This window comes from Ambystoma mexicanum, chromosome 14 (genome assembly GCF_040938575.1).
Source record: "Ambystoma mexicanum isolate Mex_15411 chromosome 14, UKY_AmexF1_1, whole genome shotgun sequence".
NCBI classification, from domain to species: Eukaryota; Metazoa; Chordata; class Amphibia; order Caudata; family Ambystomatidae; genus Ambystoma; species Ambystoma mexicanum.
In genome coordinates this window covers 137,240,788-137,260,621 of record NC_090940.1, presented here as the reverse complement: position 1 = coordinate 137,260,621, position 19,834 = coordinate 137,240,788, and the positions used below count along the sequence as shown (strand labels likewise).

Here is a 19,834-nt window from a genome sequence, read left to right as displayed (position 1 = left end):
CGTTTATTTCATTGCTGAATAACGGAGTGGGGGGATTTTTTTTAACCCACTATACACCCCTCCCAACATATCTTAGGACTGGTGCAATTATGTAAACAAACGCCAGTCCTAGAACATTTGCATAGGGGTTCAAAAATATATTGATTTGCCCTGGATGTTTATTTCCAGCGATGAAATCAATGGGTACCTTATACACATACCGTTGGCAAGGGACTAATGCAATCTAGTCGTTAAGTGAAAGCACAGCCACACAAACTGGGTGCACTTCAACTGATGTTCGAGCCAAGGCCCCAAAGGAAGGAAGCCCACTGAAGACCGGAACTCGTTGTTGGAAGATCACCAGCAGTACTGACCCCCTGAGACATTAATCTGTGCTTCAGCCTCGTGGACCAGCGAGAACAACCAGTCCTGACTTCTACAATCCAGCCACTGGAAGGGCCTGAACAGCTCTGGAACTATCCTGTTGGCTAGCCAACATCGCCCCCTCGGTTACCCTGCTTTCATGGTCACCGTCGCGAGTTGAGCCAAGAGATCTTAAAATCGTACGGAAAAGTACAATTTCACAGATATTGCAGCTCTCCTCCACAAAGAGGGACCCTTGCAGGGCCAGTTTCTTTGATCCAGCCAAAATGTAGCGGTCTGCAAATTTGGTCAAGTGGCCATCACTGCTTGCCACTTCCATCCCATCTTGGGGAGTGTAACCAGAGGTAGCCGCCCGGGTAGTGGTCCGCAAGTCTGTGTCCCAGCATCTGGTCCATTGGAGCGTGGACCTGCAAACTAACCAGACAGTGACTCCTGGGCTTCCTCCAACAGAAACAAGGCAAAAATTCAGAAGCCACATCGATTACAGGAAGTTCTGCAGTAATCCCAGAGCTAAGAGTACATACTGGATTTGGCCCAGTCTCCATACGGTACTTTGGGCCTAAGATCTCCATCATGTGTGGGGAAAACTAAAAAAAAAAAAATAACTCAATCCACCTAAAAAAGAAATGCAGAGCTTAGTAGTTTAACCAAAAGTACTGAAAAGGCAGTTTAACCCCAATACCTTTAAAAGAAATCATTAAAAAAAGCTCATCTCCCCCAATAGAGCTACAGCAACCATGTGTAGTTTTCCATTTGTTTGGTTGGTCGGGGGACAGGCGGCTAAAGGAGGAGGATAGGGGAGCCAGAATGACCCATTGCAGTCAGCGTAGCACTCAGATATTTGGATACATTTTGCAAAATCTAAATCAAATTACTAACAACGTCAAAGTTATATTTGAACAGTCTGCCAAAGCAACTGCCACGGGGAAAAGAAACGCACACAAGCACACCACACCGTCCAATGGTCTACAACCTACCACAAAGCCGAAGCCGTTCTTCAGATTAATCTCCCGAATACGCCCATATCCTTTGAAGAATTTCTCCACGTCGCGTTCTCTAGCATGGGGACTTAGACGCCCAACAAATACCCGACACCCACTCATTTTGAACTAGATGAATCTGTGGAGGGAAAAAAATCCTTGTTATTGATATTTACACAATTGTCAGGTTATGTGCACTCAATGAAGAACACCAACGCCCCTCGCTTTCAGAGATTAAAAACGCTGGCAATGTGCGTTACCATCACCTTCAATTGTGGTAAACAAATGCAAAAATGATTCAAATCCAACAGCAACCATCATTGATAGGAGAAAGCCTTTTGTAACCCTATACATGCGTGTCCCCCCTTGATGCGGTCGGTAGGTGCAAAATAAATAAAAAACAAAAACAATAGAAAATAAAAGGAAAGGCGCATGTGTCACATGTCAAGCAAGTAAGTGCATTCGCCAGGCGTGGATGTAAACTAGCCAAATGAGCATACTTTACAGCAGGCCCACTGCCATGGTGAGCCATTGCGACCACAAGATGGGAATGTCCAAGAAAGGGTCCCCGACAACTGACACTAGAGTTCAGCCTTAACACAGGACTGCCATCTTGTGCTCTTACAGCAGTAGATCTGCCACTCAACCTAGAGCTATTCTCCTGCAAGAAATCGCCAACAACCCTAAGCCCCTGAACAATCCCACCCCATCTACACAAGGACCCTTGCTCCCCATGCACAACTGGAACTTTTCCTTAGCTCTGGGTGCATTGCAAGCCTAGGAATTATTTCACCCATGCACTAAACTTTTCAACGCCCCCACAGAAGTGTGCACAGGAGTTGTCTGTATATATTAAACTTGCCCCGGCCTACCACTAGAGTAGCCGTTCCCCCGTGCCATCACCAGTATTAGGGTAATTGTCCCAAAAGTCTGACTGTTGACATTTGCTGGCATGTAGCTTTAGTAATAAAGACTTCAGTACACCACAGTAAACAAATCGTTTATTCATTTTCTCAGACAGCAAATATTAACCTGTATGTGGCTGGGATTGGTTTACATGCAGGGTTCAATTATGTACTGTGCTTTTGGGCCACAATGTTACACTTTTTTTTTTTTTTAAACGACCTTTGCCAATGCTAGTCCCCCCCAACCAGGCAGAGTTTGCCAGCACCTCGCAAACCATTGGTTGCCTTGTCAGAACTATATTATGGTACTCAAAAGCAGCCCTTTATCCACCAGCCACTCTTAGGAGATCCTTTAAGGTGTCTGGTGTGGGCTTATTTATGGATGACTGTATTCAAACTTCTTTTGCACACCACTACCCAAGAGTTCCAGACTCTTGCCTCTACAAGGATTTCAGATAGCACAATGCATAAGCAGTCCAAGTGTAGACTGCGCATGGTCAGACTCTTCCAATTAGGATGTAAAGAAAGAAGGCTTGAAAATAAGTTGAACTGTGCCAGAAAGGAAGTTTTGGAACAGGGCCGTAGTAGACAGCGAAGACGCTCCTCAACCCTCTAGTGTTGAGGGGCGTCTAGAGACTTGGACGATAAAGGACAGTGTATGCACCTTACGCCAATTACACTCATTCGTGGCTTTGTGAATTAAGAACATTTTCCCTTTGGCTTGTAGTCCCCCAGATATTGCTAAATTTCATTGAGGGTTTCGAATTCGGTCTTGTCCACTCTTTCTGTGGGCAATCACCAAAGCTTTTAAAACCACGGGGACGGAGCAAGGATGCCATATCTAGGCTTTTGGATGTGCTTTTCCATTTCCCTGTCACTCCCTTGTTCATCCTCTCCTCAGGAAACCCACAGCTGAACCCTCTTGTCTGACTATCGCCCAATTGCCACTACTCCCTTTTTGGAGACGCTCCTGGGAAAGCTGGCCATCTCACATAACATTATTTCTGACACTGTTGGCTCTCTCCACAACCATCAATCTGGATTCAAGCTGCCAGAGGTACGGAAGCTGCTCTCCCGAACAACTGTGAAGACCTGCTCTCTAACCTTAACTGTCCTCATCCTCCTTGACCCATCCTCTGCTTTCGACACGGTCAACCATACCATTCTGCTCAATCGGCTCTGTGACAACCTGGACATCACCGATCAGGCTCTGGTCTGGCTGGCCGCTTTCCTTTCTGATCGACCCGACCCTCCCAAGTACAACTTGGGTTCCTCCCATCCTCCATCTCCCTCTCCTCCTTGTGGCGCTCCCCAAGGGTCGAACCTCTCGCCCTGGCTTTTCAACCAATACCTGGCAGCTCTCGCCTACCGCATTTCCATCTCCTGCTCGAACTTCCAGTGCTATGCAGATGACACCCAACTTATTTTCAGGTTTCCCTCAGCCACCTCCTCCACTGGCCTCATTTCCGATTGCCTAATCGCCATTCAAAATTGGTGTGTCGCCAACGATCTGTCTAAATGCCAACAAGACAGATCCTCCTCATTGGTACACTTTCACCATCTTATCCCCCATCTCTGGCCGGCCTCCCTTGACCCTCCTCCTACCCCTACCTACAAGGCCAAGTATCGTGGGGTCATCTTCGAGTCCACACTTTCCCTCCGCACACATCTCAGGCGTCTCTAAAAAGTCAAACTTCCATCTGCACTTCCTTAGAGGTACTCTGCCTTTCCTCTCCTTCCCTCAGAAGCTCACCGTCTCACAAGCTCTGGTTCTCCCCAGGTTGGACTACTGTAACAGCCTCTTTCAAATGTACCTGCCTCCACTCGCCGCCCTCTACAACTAATCCAGAACAGGATTGCAAGACTTGTCCTTGGCCTCAAGCCCTGGGATCCTATCTATCCAGCTCTGAAATCCCTTCATTGGCCCCCAGTGGATGCAAGTATTACATTTCAAACCTTTTTGCATTGGCCACAAGGCTTTCTAGGGCCTGGGTCCAAAATACTTTCAACTATCCCTCTGCAAATACCTCCCATCCCGAGCCCTTTGCTCCCCTACTTCCAACTCCCGCAGGGTTGGTCAGTCATTTTTCAAAGAAACGAACTGGTAGCAGAGCTCCATCTTTGGGCTCCCTTTGGAACAGCCTCCCGGCCACCCTGAAACTTGGAGAACCATCTCCTGTTCCGGAAGCATCTCAAGACAGTCCTCTTTGCTTCCGCCTCTCCGACCCGTTTCTCTCTTGGCACCATGCACCTGGACGGTGGTCAGTCATTTTGTCGAAAAAAAAAAGTTGAATTCCTTTAAAAAAAAAAAAAATATTTAAATGGCGGGTTGGGGGGAACCCCCCCCCACCCCCATTTCGGATAAAAAAAAGTATTAAAACATTTTTTTGAAAAAATGACTGCATTTTTGAATTCGAAAAAATGACTATGAACCCACCTGGACACCCCATGTCCTTCAGGCCCAGGTACCTGCTCACCCTGCCTACCTCCAGCACTGCCTGAGGGCCACCCCTTGCGCTGGGATTCTGTATCTGTACACATACAGCCCCCACTCTTATTCTGCCCTTATCAGATATACACCGACTCATCTTGCACTTGCTGGATGCACCACCCCTTTTCACGGCCTTTTATTTACAGCACTTATTCCGTTCCGCACTCCCCCCCCACCCCCATTTCCATATACTTACGCATTCTTAATGTCACAGAGCCTAGTAAGATTGGCGTTTATTTTGTTCTCCCCGTTTCCCCTCCCTCTGCTTGACCATGCTCTGAAACACTTGTGTATGAGCAGGATATAAATAAAATATATCCAAGTCCCTTGTTTCTAGGTTGTACACACTATCTGAAACAAAACTGACTAAACTAGAACAGTGAGGAGATTCAAAGCGGATATATGAATTGACATCTCAAAATAATAAGTCACGTGCATGTGACCAATAAACCAGCTTTCACTGAACCAGTTTGTAGAGATTTTAATTTGAAAGGGCGTGCCTCGCACCAGGCAGTAAACATTCAGAGAAAAATAAAACACTGGCACTAGACCAGGACATTTGAGACCACACGTTGAGCAAATATAGTTTGTTGGTGTGGTAACCATATTTGCCCACCAGTCCAATATCTAAACAGGTTGTGAGCAGATTATCCAACTATAGTGGACACACGGCCATGATGGAGCATATGTTTTGCCCAGATCCAAAAGGCTGATTTTCACCCAGAGTAGTTCACCATTTACTGATGTGCTTTGCATGTCTTATATTGGTAGCCACCTGGCCATGTCAAGAGTAGCAGTGAAATGGGAGCAGCATGACAGCCACTCGGAAGACGGCTTGAATATCTTCTATTTTCGCAAGCAACCCAGCAGGGCTGCCCTAACTGTTTGTTTGGATTTACAGAATATATTGCGGTATCTATGAATAACATACATCATCCATTGCCAGTTAACAGGGAGGGCTAGGATGGGACACCAATATGCCCCAAATGCTGTTTGAGCGAATCGGTGCAAGACAAAAATCAGTGGTAACATGTTTGCTGGATACAATAATATGCTCCAATTATATCCTATGCCGATTATACTGGCCGTTCAACTACACAGACAAATCTAAACTTTAAGGGACAAGTTTTGATATTAGCTGGCATGGAGGTCTTTGGGGAAACCAGCTCATGACAGGCATGGGATCAGTAATTGACAGGCACTGCTGTAGCAGTATTAACTGGCTATTGATGGTAGCGGGTGCAAGTACCTGGGCATCTAACAACAGTGCCTGGCAAAAGTTTAATACGTGTACCCAAGTCAAAACGTTTCAACAGGGTTTCAGCGAAGACATGCCTAGTGCAAGTGGCTGGTTTAGAGAGTAGCTGAAGGTAGACCTTGTCAAGACATTTTATTACACTAGCAGCTCGTTTACAACCTCAGTCATTAACTTTCAGAAGACTGTTCAGGGAACGTAAGTGCAGTTTGATGGCAAGGCTTGACAAAAGCAAGCTCAAAAAAGTTTGCAGGGTTTTTTTTTATTGGGGGGGGGGGTGACAGGAACTGGGTGGAAATATCCATTCAATGGGTGGGCAAATAACCAAACACATTCATGCTGTGTGTCCCTCCTAATAAGCTATTACCTCCACGTCCACTCTTCCTCTTCCCAGTATTTACCTCATGAGGCCCCTGCCTCAGACACAGGACCCTCTTCTATTTCTTTAAATCCCCATAACTCCTCCCCCACATCCCTCAGTTTAATTTTTCCTCCGGCAGGTTGGACTTTCTTCCTGGTGCGGGGCACTGGGGAGCACCGATTGCTGGCCTCCTGGAGGGGACCGGGGAGGGGGGGGGGGGGGGGGGGGGGGGGGTTGTCTTAATAAGCCCATTTTCAGTGTACAGGTTTTTATGAAGGCTGGCAGGTCATTTTTCCAGTGGACCCTTTGGTTCTGTTGTTCTGGGGACTGATTAAACCCCACATAAGTCTCACGTGGAGCTCATAGTCAATGTTCTAATGATGGCAAAATGTTCACTCAGGATGCGCTTTAGGTCCGGATAGGCTTGGGGGTCACAGTTGAGCACGATTGCCTCACTCGGTTCTTTGCTGGGTTCTGGACCACAGCGTAAGCATTGTGTCCCGGGTCCTGCACGGCCAGTGGGAAGGTAAGGAGAGGGAAGGACTGGGCTTGATGCCCCCCCCCTCCTCCTGTTTTGCCCATCTTGATTCGACAGGCCGTTTCCTCGTGCTCTGTGTACACATTTATTTGAAATGATAGCAAGCACTTGGCAGTATGGGCTAGCCTTCCTGCTTCTTGTCGTGGGAGGACAGTGGCAGAGAGTATTTGAAAGTGTGGGGGCTCTGTTCTGTCGCAGGCATGCCACATACCACCCGCTGCTCAGACACACAGAGCCCAGGATGCACCGGACGTTGGCTGCATTCTTTGCGTGCAGCCTGTGAAAATGGTGCAGATTTGGATACGTCTGCAATCCGCCGGAAGGGTACCGGCCTGGCATCGTCTACACTTCGGGTTAGAGTCTCAGCGGTGCTGACTCGGCCCTTCATCCTTCCTAGACTGACCCATTGAAACAATTTAGAGCATGGGGCTACCAGCTACTGGATACAAAGCTCAAGCCACCCCCTCAGTAATGTGGCAAGTTAGTGGTGTGTTTGGGTCTGTGCTAGCTATGGACGCAGATGCAGTGTCCTGTCCTCTTCCTCTGAACTGTGCGAGGGAAGGTCAAATGAGATCATTTTCTTTTCCCTTGTCCGGCATGGAATTATAGAAAATGCATCACGGAAGTAACGGCCATGCAGTGGGTTCCCAGTCTCTTCTTTTAGGGCCTAGGTACTCCGGTGCCAACGTGTTGCTTCCACGCCTCCTCTCAGACTTGTGGGAAGTGATATGTTATGATACTTTGCATTTATATAGCGCCGGTACCATTGGTATGGTCGGAAGGCGCTGGTAGGTTGAACACCCTTGGGAACCGAAGTTCAAGTCAGTAGAGAGTCAAAAGGTGCGTGCGAGCACTGGATGTGTGCTGCTGGTGTGGAATTAGTGTAATAGCTGATTCTTAGCGGTAGGTGTGGTGGTTGAGAGATCAGGATTATGTGTTTGTTCTGGCAGGATTTATCCAGACCGAATGTGGCTGTGTTAGGCCTGATGAGAACGCCTGGCTGGGGGGAGGGGGGGGAGCGGCTGTAACCAGCAGTGTTTACATAAGAGTGATGGGGGTATGCAGCAGATGTTGGTATGAGAACAGTTATACCGAATGGTGTCATAGTATCTGTGTTCTAGAACGGTGGTGTAAAGAAGAGAGTTTGTGATGTGATATGATGCGTTACATGAACTTTCAAACGCCCCTCGCACTCCAGTCTGCTCCCCAATGCCATACACAAACCTTTGACTCTTTCCTTCAGCCCGTCTTTGCCTCGGATGGACACAAATCTAAACATGCCCATTCCTTTGATCCTGCAGTTAAAGCCAGAAAAGTTGACTATCGTTATCAGCGTGGGTCAATTATTAAATCTAGCAAGGACTGGCTAAAAGCAGCCCTTAACTCCTTATGATGCAACTATCGGCAATGGACGAGAGCACACAAGGCCCAACAATATCAGAAGGACAGTGAGCAAATGTTTCAAGTTATAGCCATAAAAAATGTGGCTGCCATTTGGGTCCTTAACAGAAGCACTATTCCTCATCAATCAGTATCGCAAGTGAACTGTGACAAAGAGCATCAATAGCTAGCTCACTTTACTTAACTATACACTGATCTCGAATATGCTTGCATTTCCCCGGTCGCTGATGCGGCAGTAGTGTGGTCTGTAGACTGTTCCATTTTAGAAAAATGTATTCAGGAAATCAGTTCATCCAGGCCAGCCGGCCCCAATGGGCTTCACAACCCAATGTTCAAATCCATCCCAAGATGATGGGCTGTGATCTTGGACAAAATCTTTCAACAAGTTGTGAAATCCAAAATAATACCCCCATCATGGAAAACATTGATCATTGTGCCCATTTACAAAAAAAGCGACCACACTCTGCCGCAGAACTATCTGCCGATCGCACTAATGGACGCTCCGGGCAAGCGATTTGCAAAACCGATCCTCCGTGATTTCAATGTATGGTCAAAGGTCGGTCAGTTTAGAGACCCATATCAATCAGGGTTTGTTGCTGGCTTGGGCACCCACATCAATCTTTTGTCTCAATGTCATAAAAGCTCAACGTAACATATCCAAACAATCAGTCTACTTCGCAGACTTACACTGCCTTCGACTCGATATCTCGTGTAATGTTAATGTCGAAGTTGGAGGGAGACCGATGCCAAGCGACCATACGAGAAATCTTTGTGCTCCATTCTCAAACTTACATACGTATTAGTCTAAATCTAGATGGTCTATTATCCAATATTACCCATATTTGTTTTCAACCTCTCATGTCTTTGCACAAAGTGGATGAGGGAGGTTTAATTCTACCCTAGCTAGAGCAGTCATTACTGTAGAGATCCTGGTCACAAATCCAGACAAGGCTGAACAGATGTTATATCGCCATGACTGGATTGCGACCCAGACCAGTTGGCACAGAGGGGTTCTCAGAGCCCCTGGTGCCGGTGGAGGGGGATGTCACTTCAGTGGGTTTTTCCAGTACAGGCACACCCCAGGTAAGGGGTTACCTTTGATGTCTGCTATCCGGGATAGATTGCTTTGCCCCACTTTGTGACAGTAATCTGCCCTTTTGACGCCAGCCTGGTGGCTCCTCTGTCTGCTGGACTGTCCTGTATCTTCCTTTTGATAGGTCGAATCTTTTTGTGGGCTGACAAGCATTCGGTTATATTGTGGCGCAGGCCTGCTGCCCTCTGCTGCAAGTGCAGCGACTGGCGGTTTTCCCTGGCTCCTTGTCTCCATCTTCTCAGAGGTGTATGGGACTGGTGGGGTTCGGCTTCCTGGGTAATGGGCTCCTTCCGAAGGGGGCGGGGGTGTATCAGTTGCCGTTCCTGTCTCCTGCTGTCCAGGTTTGCATGGTTAGGACTTGGTACCCAGCTCACGGTCCAAGTAGTTGGCCATAGGATCCGTTCTCTCCAAATGGTTGTTGTGGGTTACAGTCTGTTCAGGGTCAAGTTTGCTACTTGCAGGTGTTCCTGGTCACTATGCCTTCTAGAATGAGTCACCTGGCTGCTTATGGGTCTCAAGGCACTGCACCGTTTGTCCGGAACGAACGCTTTCAACGTGGGGGCTTTGAGCAGCGTGCTCTGGGTGTTGTGCAGGGTGAGGGGGCACTTGCTGGCTGTTCTGGGTTCTCAGAAGGCAGTATGTCTCGGCTCGCCTGTTGCTGAAGCTACGGGGCACATGTCGTCTCGCCTGTTTTCCAGTTCCTTGAGCCTGTCTTCAATTACGTCCCCTGGTGTTTTATACTCTCTCTCCCACTGGCTCCCGACGTCTCAGCTTTCATAGTTTTGTTTTCAGTGTCCCCAGCGCTGCGAGTCTCCCTTCTATGGTGGCTCTAGGTCTACAGGCTGAGGTGTGCATGGTCCTTCCTCCTGTGGCCTCTCTTACTACCGACACCAGCAGAATGGGTTGGGGGGGGGGGGTCTACATTGTGGGTCCTCTCAGCTCAAGGGTTGTGCGATCTAGGGAGAGCCGGCGATCATCCAATTGGCAAGAGCTGTGCCATTATCCAAGCTCTGGTGTATTTCGAGGAGTTGCTGGACGGTCGGCGGTTTTGGTCCGATCAGACAATACGACGGCCGTGGCATATGTCAACTGCAAAAGGGGTTCTGGCATCTCCTTGAATGCTCTGGCAGCGCCGATAGGCACCTGGGAGGGGAATCTCATCTGTTGTCTCTGGTGGCCTCACTATCAGAGGGGTGGACAGTGTTCAAGGGGATCTTCTCAGACGCCGGTTTCACTCCTCTGCGGAACTGGTCCTGACGGCCCAGGTCTCTGTGGTGACATGTGTAAGATTAGGGTCCCCGGTTCTAGACTGGTTGGCATCCCCGGGCTCAGCAGAAGTTCCCCTCTTCTGCTCTCGGTTTCAGGCTGAGGGGGTTGGAGGGGGGGGGGAATGGACGCCCTCTCTGTACAGCGGCCTTGGGGTTTTCCTTTATGCCTTTCCGCCTATTCCTCTTCTGCCCCGGGTGGTTTGGTGCATCAAGAGTGTCCAGGGTGACTTGTGTTAGCTCCGTTCTGGTCACGCCAGAGTTGGCTCTCCTCTCTGTTGGAGCGTCGGTCCTTGGAACCTTGGCTGGTTCTGAGGTGGCCGTGTCCCCTTCAAGGGGATCCGCGGTTGGAGGTCCACCGGATGCAATGGCAGTGTGGCTATTGCTCAGTCTAGGTTGATATCTCAGGGGTTCTCAGATCCTGTAGTTGAGTCCATTAGGCATGCTCTTAGACCCTCCACTCTAAAGGTGCTCGGCAGGCATTGGGGGCATTTCCGAGACTGGTATGGGCGGTCTGGTATCCCTCCCCTGCGTTCTGGCCTCTCTGCTACCCTCCGATTCCTCCAGGAGGGGTTTTGCAAGTTTTTTTTCCAGGCTTCGCTGTTGGTGGGCCTCCATGAAATTCCTTTTGGGGGACTCTGGTCACTTGGATGGGGAGGTGTTGGCGGGGAAGTTGCTCCAGGGTTTTTCTTCTTCCCGCCCTTGTGCTGATAAAAGGGATCTCCTGCGTGTATTACGGTTCCTTCAAGGGCCTCCTTTTGAGCCCTTTTCCGGAATTGATATCAAACACCTTACACTGAAATCTGCTTTTCTGATCGCCCTTGCTTCTACCAGTAGGCTTGGGAGATTGGGGCTCTCATGTCACCCTCCTTTCCTGAGGCTGCTGCCAGACTTGATGATGCTGAGGTGTGGTCTGAAGTTCGTTCCTCCCTTAAGTTGTATCTCAGTTTTCACACCTCTCAGGATCTGGTTCTCCCCGACTTCTTTCATGATCCGAGAACGCCTGAGGAAGTGGCTTGGCTCAACATTATGTCCGGCGGGACGTGTTGGTAGTATTTGGCTAGGTTTGCTTTTTTCCACCAATCTGATAGTCTTCTGATTGCTTGTGGTCCGGCTGGGACTGGGCATAACGCATCTGTGGTTTCCTTTTTCCGGTAGTTCCGGGTTGTGATCTCCAGGGCCTATGTGGCTTCTGGCCTGCCTGTGCACGATCAGGGGCGGTCCGCCAGGGGTTTGGCGGCTTCCTGTGCCGATGCAAGGAGGGTTTTCTCTGCAAGGGATTTGTATGGCTGCCGCCTTGGCTGGTCTAGGCATTTTCATCAACCGCTATGGGTGGAGTTTCTTCCACTCTGGGGTTGGTTCCTTCGTGGTTGGAGTTTTGTCTCTGGAGATGTGAATTAAGAGTTATTGTGGGTGTGTGTTTTGCTGCACTGTTTTTGGCTGTCTCTCATTGGGACCCTTTCCCTGTTGCTGCTTTGGTAGTACTGGGAGAAGAGTGGAGGTAATGCTCGATTACTTACCTGTAATCTTCATTACCCCTAGTCCTACTCTTCCTCGTCACATTCCCTGCAGCGAAGGTCCCATGCTCCGGCTTGGTAATATGAAACTGAGTGATGTGGATGTGGGGGAGGAGTTATAGGGATTTCAAGAAATAGAAGGTCCTGTGTCGGAGGCAGGGGCCTCATGAGGAAGTACTGTGATGAAGAAGAGTAGGACTAGGAGTAATGAAGATTACCAGTAAGTAATCAGATCATTTCTCTATACTCTAATGCATAATGCAATAGTTTCAGCTTGTAGGTGGCGCTAAGGCATTACCCAAAAAATAAGGTACATCAGCCCATCTTGGCAGGACACGAAATGTACAACTAAGGAGGTAGTATCGAAGCTGGGAGCGTGTTAAGAATATATATTTGGACAACCGTGTGGGCATACACGAGAATTAAAAAATTTCACAAAGGTTTGTAGAGACTTTTTTAAAAATATGGCAAGAGCAGGGAGCCCTGGCTAGTAGCCTAGAAGAGCTTGATTAGCACGACACGAACAGCTACTAGGAGCCACTTGTGGCCCCATATGCCAACTCAAGCTGAACAAAGGCTCCTATGAGAATTAAACTGAGTTGGGACAAAATGTAAACATTAGGACAAAAGGAGTCATGCAGATGTGTGTGTCATATGTAAATCAGATTTATGGAACGCTATGTACTAGTGCCTCGTTCCCCAGTTGTAGCTCCTGGTCACTGGTTAATTGCTGGACGCAGAGGAGCTGCTTTTAGCTCCTGCTATTCCAATCTTAATTTTCGATCCTTGAAACAGAGGATATTCATCAGAGAGAAGATGGGTGCCACAAAGGTTCTTCCTGCAAATAAGAGAACACCCATTCATTTTACCCCACAATTGGGGTGAAACATCTTAACTATTACGATCACTGGAATGCCCAGAAAGAGGGGTGTGAGGGGGCGGGGGTCTGTTAAAAGTGCAACAAAAAGGGAGCTTTACAAAAGGTGTTACCAGAAAGCAAACAATGTGTCCAAGGTTGCTAATTTAGGGTGACAAATCACCGCATAATCACAATATAAGTTCGGACAAAAAAAAATTGAGATATCTGAATTGAACATAGTTACATTCAATATTTCTCGTATAACTTAAACTTCTACATTTAGACTTATCAGACCCGTCAGATAAACCAGACTCCTTCACAAAACGCACTGTGGGAAAATCTGGTTCGATTGGCTTTGATTCATTCGCATTTTATCATGGACTCACCTCAATGTTTTGAAGCCACCCACCCCCCCTTACAAACACCCGCAAACAATAAAAGCACTTGCACCCTCTCAAATCTTCAGATAAACCATACTTATAGACACATAGGACCCTGGTACTTCTGACCTGCATTTAGACCACTCTGCTTGCTTAATACCCCATATCCCACGTCCGATAAAATACCAGCCCCATCAACTTCGCGATTAAAAAAAGGGGAGCCCTAGTTTTCCTCCTACCCATGCCCCACTATCATCTATCGGAATCGGAAACTTCTTATCCACGTGATACATTGCTGAAGGTCTAAAGCTGCCACATTTTTTCAAACAATATCTCCAATCTAGAGCTCAACGAGGGTCAATTTTTCTGGGTCTACCAGACGTATCCGGTAATGTATCCCGACGACCCAAAGCAGCCTTCGTTTGGTTTGTGTACCAATTACATTGACCTTTTGCCCCACCCTGCGACCCTTATGCCTTCTCTAAAACGGATCCATCTGAATTACCTACGTTTCAGTTATATTAAGAACGGTTACATGCACTCTACCACCTTGCACCTCTGCAAAAGTAATCTGCCTGAATCCTATCAAATACGCATCCATACTTTAGTAGCTTCAAGGGTTCGTGATCATTATCCTAAAATCATGCATTACCACCAAGCTATCCATTGTATAACACAACAAAAATATAGACATTCTACCTACGATTGATAGATGCGTTTCTGCTTGTAATCACATGTGAAAATGAACACGGGATCTGGCCAATTTCACAATTGAATTCCAGGCCGCCAGGTGGCAACAGTGCTACAATTGCAGTCAAATGACTGAAGGGACGACTGCGTGTGCACTGCATACATACAAGGCAAAATGATGTCTGATCGGCCTATTCCCCTATCGTCGGGGTTTTGTGAATAATGCAAAGCCCGGCCAGCACACGCAACGACTGGATGCCCAGATAGAGCCTTCCCTTCCCAGTTATGCTCAACTCACCACAGGAAAGAGGATCGTGAAAATTGTAGCAAACTCACTTCATTAATGCGTTAACTTAAAGAGGTGGTACGTCGGGAGCAAGAAATATACGTGTTATGGACCGAGCAAAACCAAAAAGTACAACTATATATCAAGGGATGCAACTAAACCTCCCAGTTTACATTAAGTAAAATCACACCCCATCACAACGAAAAATGCGGGCCCGACATCAAAAATATACAGTACGAGGAATGCTGCATGCAGTGTATTTGAATGCCAGTAACGTGTGTCAACCCTACACCAGGAGCTTCCGAAATGCCAATACACCTTCGTAATTTTATATTAACAAACCCGGCACGGTTCACAAAATGCAGGTCCTGGTCCATAGGTGCAAGAGATTAAAGAAAGCACTGCACAAAATAGTCTCCCCTCCCCAGGACGGACGGCCATCTTCCCAAGATAAAAAACCGAACATCTCCCACCCCGTCGGACTGTGGGCCTGCGTTGCGCCCAACCTCATTCACCAAAATTGCGCTTCAAGTTTCACCTGAAAAGAGCCCCCATGCCCGTTTCTCAATGCACTCCTCGGGCGTTTTTCTTCCACACACATCTGCACCACACCTTCTGAATACCCCCCCCCCCCCGTCCTCAACAGCCCCAGAAACTCCACCCGCACACACAGAAGCATCCTACGCCACCTCCCCCGCTATGCAGCGCCAACACTGCTTCTCTAAAGTAGTTCTCATAATACACCGACAACTAAGGTCCAGTAATCATTTAGCATTTATATTCAGTTAATAAACTACCCCGATTCCCTCCGCGAGCATTCATAACATTCTTCCGCTTCCATGCATTTAAAAAGGACGTGCGCGGTCCCTTGGATGCCCCTCGTTAAGCCGCATTGTCCCCTAACATTCGAAACGTGCCTCCCACCAAAGCACTTGCCGAGCATCGCACTTTCGCCCTACTGCCACGCCAACACTGGTACGTACTTCCTCTCCGTAATAAATCCTCAATTCCCACAATATACTGATAGTCCAAACGAGCTCTATATACCTCGGCCTCTGCTAGGCCAAGCTGTCCGTCTCTCGCTGCCGTTTTCACTGTACTCCTTCCGTCAGTTTCAGTACACAAAATGGCGACTTCTACCAAGGGAGAGCGAGCGAGAAGGTAGGTGTAAAACTCGGAGCCTGCCCAGCGGTGACGTTTCCCTATCCGCCGGATGTGACGTTTCCTATACAGCGCAGCAGTGATGTGTAGGTCGGCAAACTGTGTACCTGCTGCAGGTAGGCGCACTGGAAAATGGGCGCATCCCGTAGGGTGTAAACAAAGAAGCTTCCAGGTGTAATGAAAAGTATTTTCAAAAGGCATGTTAATGAAAGCCGGTGGTAAAACATCAATAATATTAATGTGAGCGACGTTTGTTAGAGCTCATCGATGTTTTCTTCTTAAATTAAATCGTTATTTTATCAATAGGTATATATTGGGGAAAACGCACTTTAAAATACCGTATACTTATTTAAAGGAAATATATATTAATATACTTTGGTATTTGAGCTTCTTTCTAAGGAAATGCGCACTAGAATGGAGTATTGCAAGATGGCCGCCCGTAGCTTGCTTGCAGTCTAGGTAGGCCCGGTTAGAGTCAGATGAGTGATCATGTCTGGCTGACACCAGCTCAAATATTTTAGCAATAGATAAATACTTGCCGTGTCTTAAATTTCTCGAATACAACTTTAACTTGGATATCTTGCCGTTTGCGCCTGAGTCTCATTTCGTTTTTATGTTTAGGGTTAGTGTAGAATTCAACTTGGTAGGCAATAATGAGGTATTTATTTGATTTATTGGACATTTGTATGGCGCCTTTACACAAGTGCTTCCAACCGCTACAAGAGAAGTTTGGGGGTAGGGGCACAGGAAAAAACGTAGAACATCAAAAACGTTTATATTGGCCTTGTGACAATCCTACCGTGCAAGTGCAAAACGTGGGGGTCATTTGTGAGGGGTGTGTGGGGGGGAGGTGTAGAGTGTGATGGTGTGGGGCGATGGCAGGCCCCACCTGTGGGCGCACACACACGCAGCGCGCGCTAAGAGACGCCGGAGATGTGTTGCTGCTCTGGTCTCTGGCGCGCACTGCCGGCCGGGACCGTCTTTATTTCAAACACGCATGCGCGAGCCTCGTTGTGGGCCGCGCATGCGTAGAACCGCGTATTACTACATAACATCCCTCCTTTTTCCCCAAACAACGAACAGTGATCAACAGTATAACTTAACAACATGTTCTTCAACCATAAATGTTCCACTACGACCTAGATGCCTAGGCAGGGTCCATGATAAAGTCTTGGAACCTCTGCGGCGGCTTGCGCCCGGCTCGGGTACCGGCGTGCCTCGGCCGGAGGCATCTCTTGTGTCCCTTGAGTCTCGGCCAGTCCATCAGGTCTCAGGGGCGGTTCATCTCTCGGCTCAGGTGCCGGAGGGTCGACTTCATCCGTTTCGGCAGACCCCACTCGCTTTTTAAAAAACGAGACATTCCGGGTGACAGTTCCACATGCGTTGGCCGCTGTGACCATCGAGCCCTTCACATGTGTCACCCCCAAGGGCTGGGTTTCGTAGGTTAACTATAACTTTCCTTCTGCTCTGCGGTTTCGCACCAATACGGTATCCCCCACCGCAATCGGCCTCTCCGAGAGCTTCCTCCGGATCGTTTCCTTTTCATTCCTCACTGCCCTCTCCATTCGCACTTGATCCTTTTCAATCTCCCCCGGCTGGCGGCCTTCCATTTCGGGCAGGAGCCCTCTCGGTACACGCTTGAAGAGCGCTACGGCAGGGGCGACCCCGGTTGACTGATGGGGGGGTCGAGCGGTACTCGCAAAGGAAGTCCACTAAGTTGCGTCGGAGGTCTGCGCCTCCATCTGCTGATATGCGGAACACTTTGTTTACCGTTCGCATGAAGCGCTCTACCTCCCCATTTACCCTCGGCCAGAGCGGTGTGACTTTCCTATGGCGTATTCCCCTCTCCTCACAGTACTGAGCAAAACGTTGCTCCCGATACGGCGCCCCATTGTCTGAGCAGAGCTCCACCGGAAAACCATGCGTGGCGAACATTTTCTCCAGCGCCATGATGGTGTGGTCACTCGCCGTCGACTCCACCAGTTCAACCTCCGGATAGCGGAACCATTGGTCTGTCACCACTAGAAAGTAGAGCCCTCGGCCGGTGGATCCAAAATCGGCATGGACCGTCCCCCATGGCTGGTCACTTCTCTCCATGGTTTGGATCGGCGGGGCCCTCTCCACCGGGTGGGCTGCTTGGCAGGGGATGCACCTTCTCACAAACTCCTCCACTCTGCTTTCCAGGTCGGGGAACCAGACCTTGAGTCTCAGTCTTGCTTTCATCTTGGCCATCCCCTGGTGCCCATTGTGTGCGAGCTGCAGGACCTTGTCAACCAGTGTTCTCGGAATGACAATCTGGTGACCTCTTAGCAGGAGGCCATCCTCGGCTATCGAGAGCTCATGGCGCACTTTCCAGAGGGCCTGCAGGTCTTTCTGAGCCCCTGCGTTCCTTCGTGAGTTGTCCTGGAGCTCACGCCATTCTCCATCTGCCATGGCCACCTTGATCCTTGCGAATGTCTCGTCCCTGTTGGAGCCTTCGGCGATCTCCTGGCGGGATAGGGCAACAGGCAGCGCCGATTCGACCGCGAGATGTATCGCTTCAACGCCCTCTGTCACTTCCACTGTGTCTTTTGGCCTCCCCATACCTGGATGACGGGACAGGTAGTCTGCCGGGTTGTCAGGGCCTGGTCGATACAGCAGTTTGACCCCGTACTCCATTAACGACAACATCCATCTCTCTATTCTAGGCGGTGGTTTGGATGACGTTCCGGACAGGATCGGGATGAAAGGCTTGTGGTCAGTTACCACCACGACCGGTTTTCCCAAGATATATATCCGGAAGTGCTTGCACCATCATAAGATGGCTAGAGCTTCCCTCTTGATCTGAGAGTACCGTCTCTCCGTCTCTGTAAGTGCTTTGCTGGCATATGCGATGGGCCTCATGGTTCCTTGATTGTCGGCCTGCATGAGGACGGCCCCCAGTCCTACGATGACAATTTCGGACTCCCGAACCGGATTAAAGTATGCCATCGTTTCTTGTCCCGATAGGGCACTTCTGATGTTGTCGAAAGCCCTCTGCTCTTTCTCCCCCCAGTTCCAGGCGATGTCGTTTCTTGTTAGCGCTCTCAGGGGCTCCGACAGGGAGGCTAGATCGCGGATGAAACGACCACAATACGTCACCATACCCAGGAAGCTTCTGACTTCGGAAGGTGTTATTGGCGGGGTCGCTTCCCGGATATCCTTCACTTTCTCGGGATCAGGTGATATGCCCCCCGCGTGGAAGACAAACCCGAAAAATTCCAGCCGGTCCCTCAGGAACTCACGCTTCTCTTTGTGCAGTGTCAGCCCTAGGTCGCGCAACCTCACCAGTGTGTTTTCCAGGCGCTTTAGGTGTTCAGCTTCGGAACGGGCAAAGACCAGAATGTCGTCTGACATGTTTATCACTCCTTTGAGTCCGGACAGGGCTCCCCTGATGGAGTTCTGGAAGACCTCTGCCGCGGAAGAGATACCAAAACTGAGTCTTTTATATTGGTATAACCCCTCGTGCGTCGTAAACGTCGTGATGTATCTTGACTCGGGGTGGAGCTCTAACTGATGGTACCCAGACCTCAAATCCAGTTTTGAGAAAACTTTCGCCCCTTGAAGCTCCCCAATGATGTCGTCCAGTGTGGGTGTTATGTGGCGCTCTCTTTTGATCGCTAGGTTAGGAAGCCTCATGTCCACGCAGATGCGTACCGCCCCCGGTTGTTTGGGCTTTGGGACTACCACGATTGGGAAGACCCACGGGGTGGGGCCCTCTACCTTCTCGATTATGTCCTTGTCTATCAGGGATTGCAGTTCGCGTTCCACCTGTGTCCTTAGATGGAAAGGGACGCAGCGGTGCTTTAGAGCCATTGGTCTCACAGACCCATCGATGTGAAGGCGTATCGGGTCAGCCTTTAGTTTCCCTATTCCTCGGAATATCGTTTCGAAACGACTCAACAAATTATCCAAGTTGGTGTGATAGACTGCAAATGAGAAGTGTACTAGGTCCAATGCCTCAGCCGCAGCACAACTCAGAAGGGAATGCGGGCTCACATCTGTGATTAAGAATCTTGCCCTTATTCTATTTTGTCCGTGAGTGACTGGAGCAACGAATACGCCTTGGATGGGAAGCAGTGTGTGTCCTCCGAAAGTGTATATCCGTGCTGTGGACTCTGCTAGGCCCGGTGGACCAGGGAGTGCGTTGTAGTGTTCCGTCGCCAGCACACAGACGGACGCCCCAGTGTCTATCAAGACCGGTGTCGGTGTCTCCCCAATGTTCACTGTGCACTTGGGTTGTCTTCTGCCTGGGCCTTCGGCTATGCTCG

The 19,834-nt window shown here is 49.0% G+C and overlaps 1 protein-coding gene across 3 annotated transcripts in view; it reads right to left on the bottom strand.

Annotated features, from left to right (window-relative positions):
- Window positions 1–15,590, bottom strand: part of LOC138527494 (serine/arginine-rich splicing factor 5-like) — a 57,621-nt gene extending 42,031 nt beyond the window's left edge. For 2 of the 3 annotated variants that reach the window (XM_069638731.1, XM_069638733.1), the window contains exons 1-2: window positions 15,432–15,590; window positions 1,341–1,482 (exon numbers count right to left, since the gene is read on the bottom strand). In XM_069638731.1, the coding sequence (XP_069494832.1) occupies window positions 1,341–1,466 (126 nt within the window). In that variant the 5' untranslated portion in view covers window positions 1,467–1,482; window positions 15,432–15,590. Of the gene's footprint in view, window positions 1–1,340; window positions 1,483–15,367 lie in introns of all 3 variants that reach the window. The other variant, XM_069638732.1, reaches the window with a different exon arrangement.
- Between the last annotated feature and the right edge of the window lie 4,244 nt (window positions 15,591–19,834).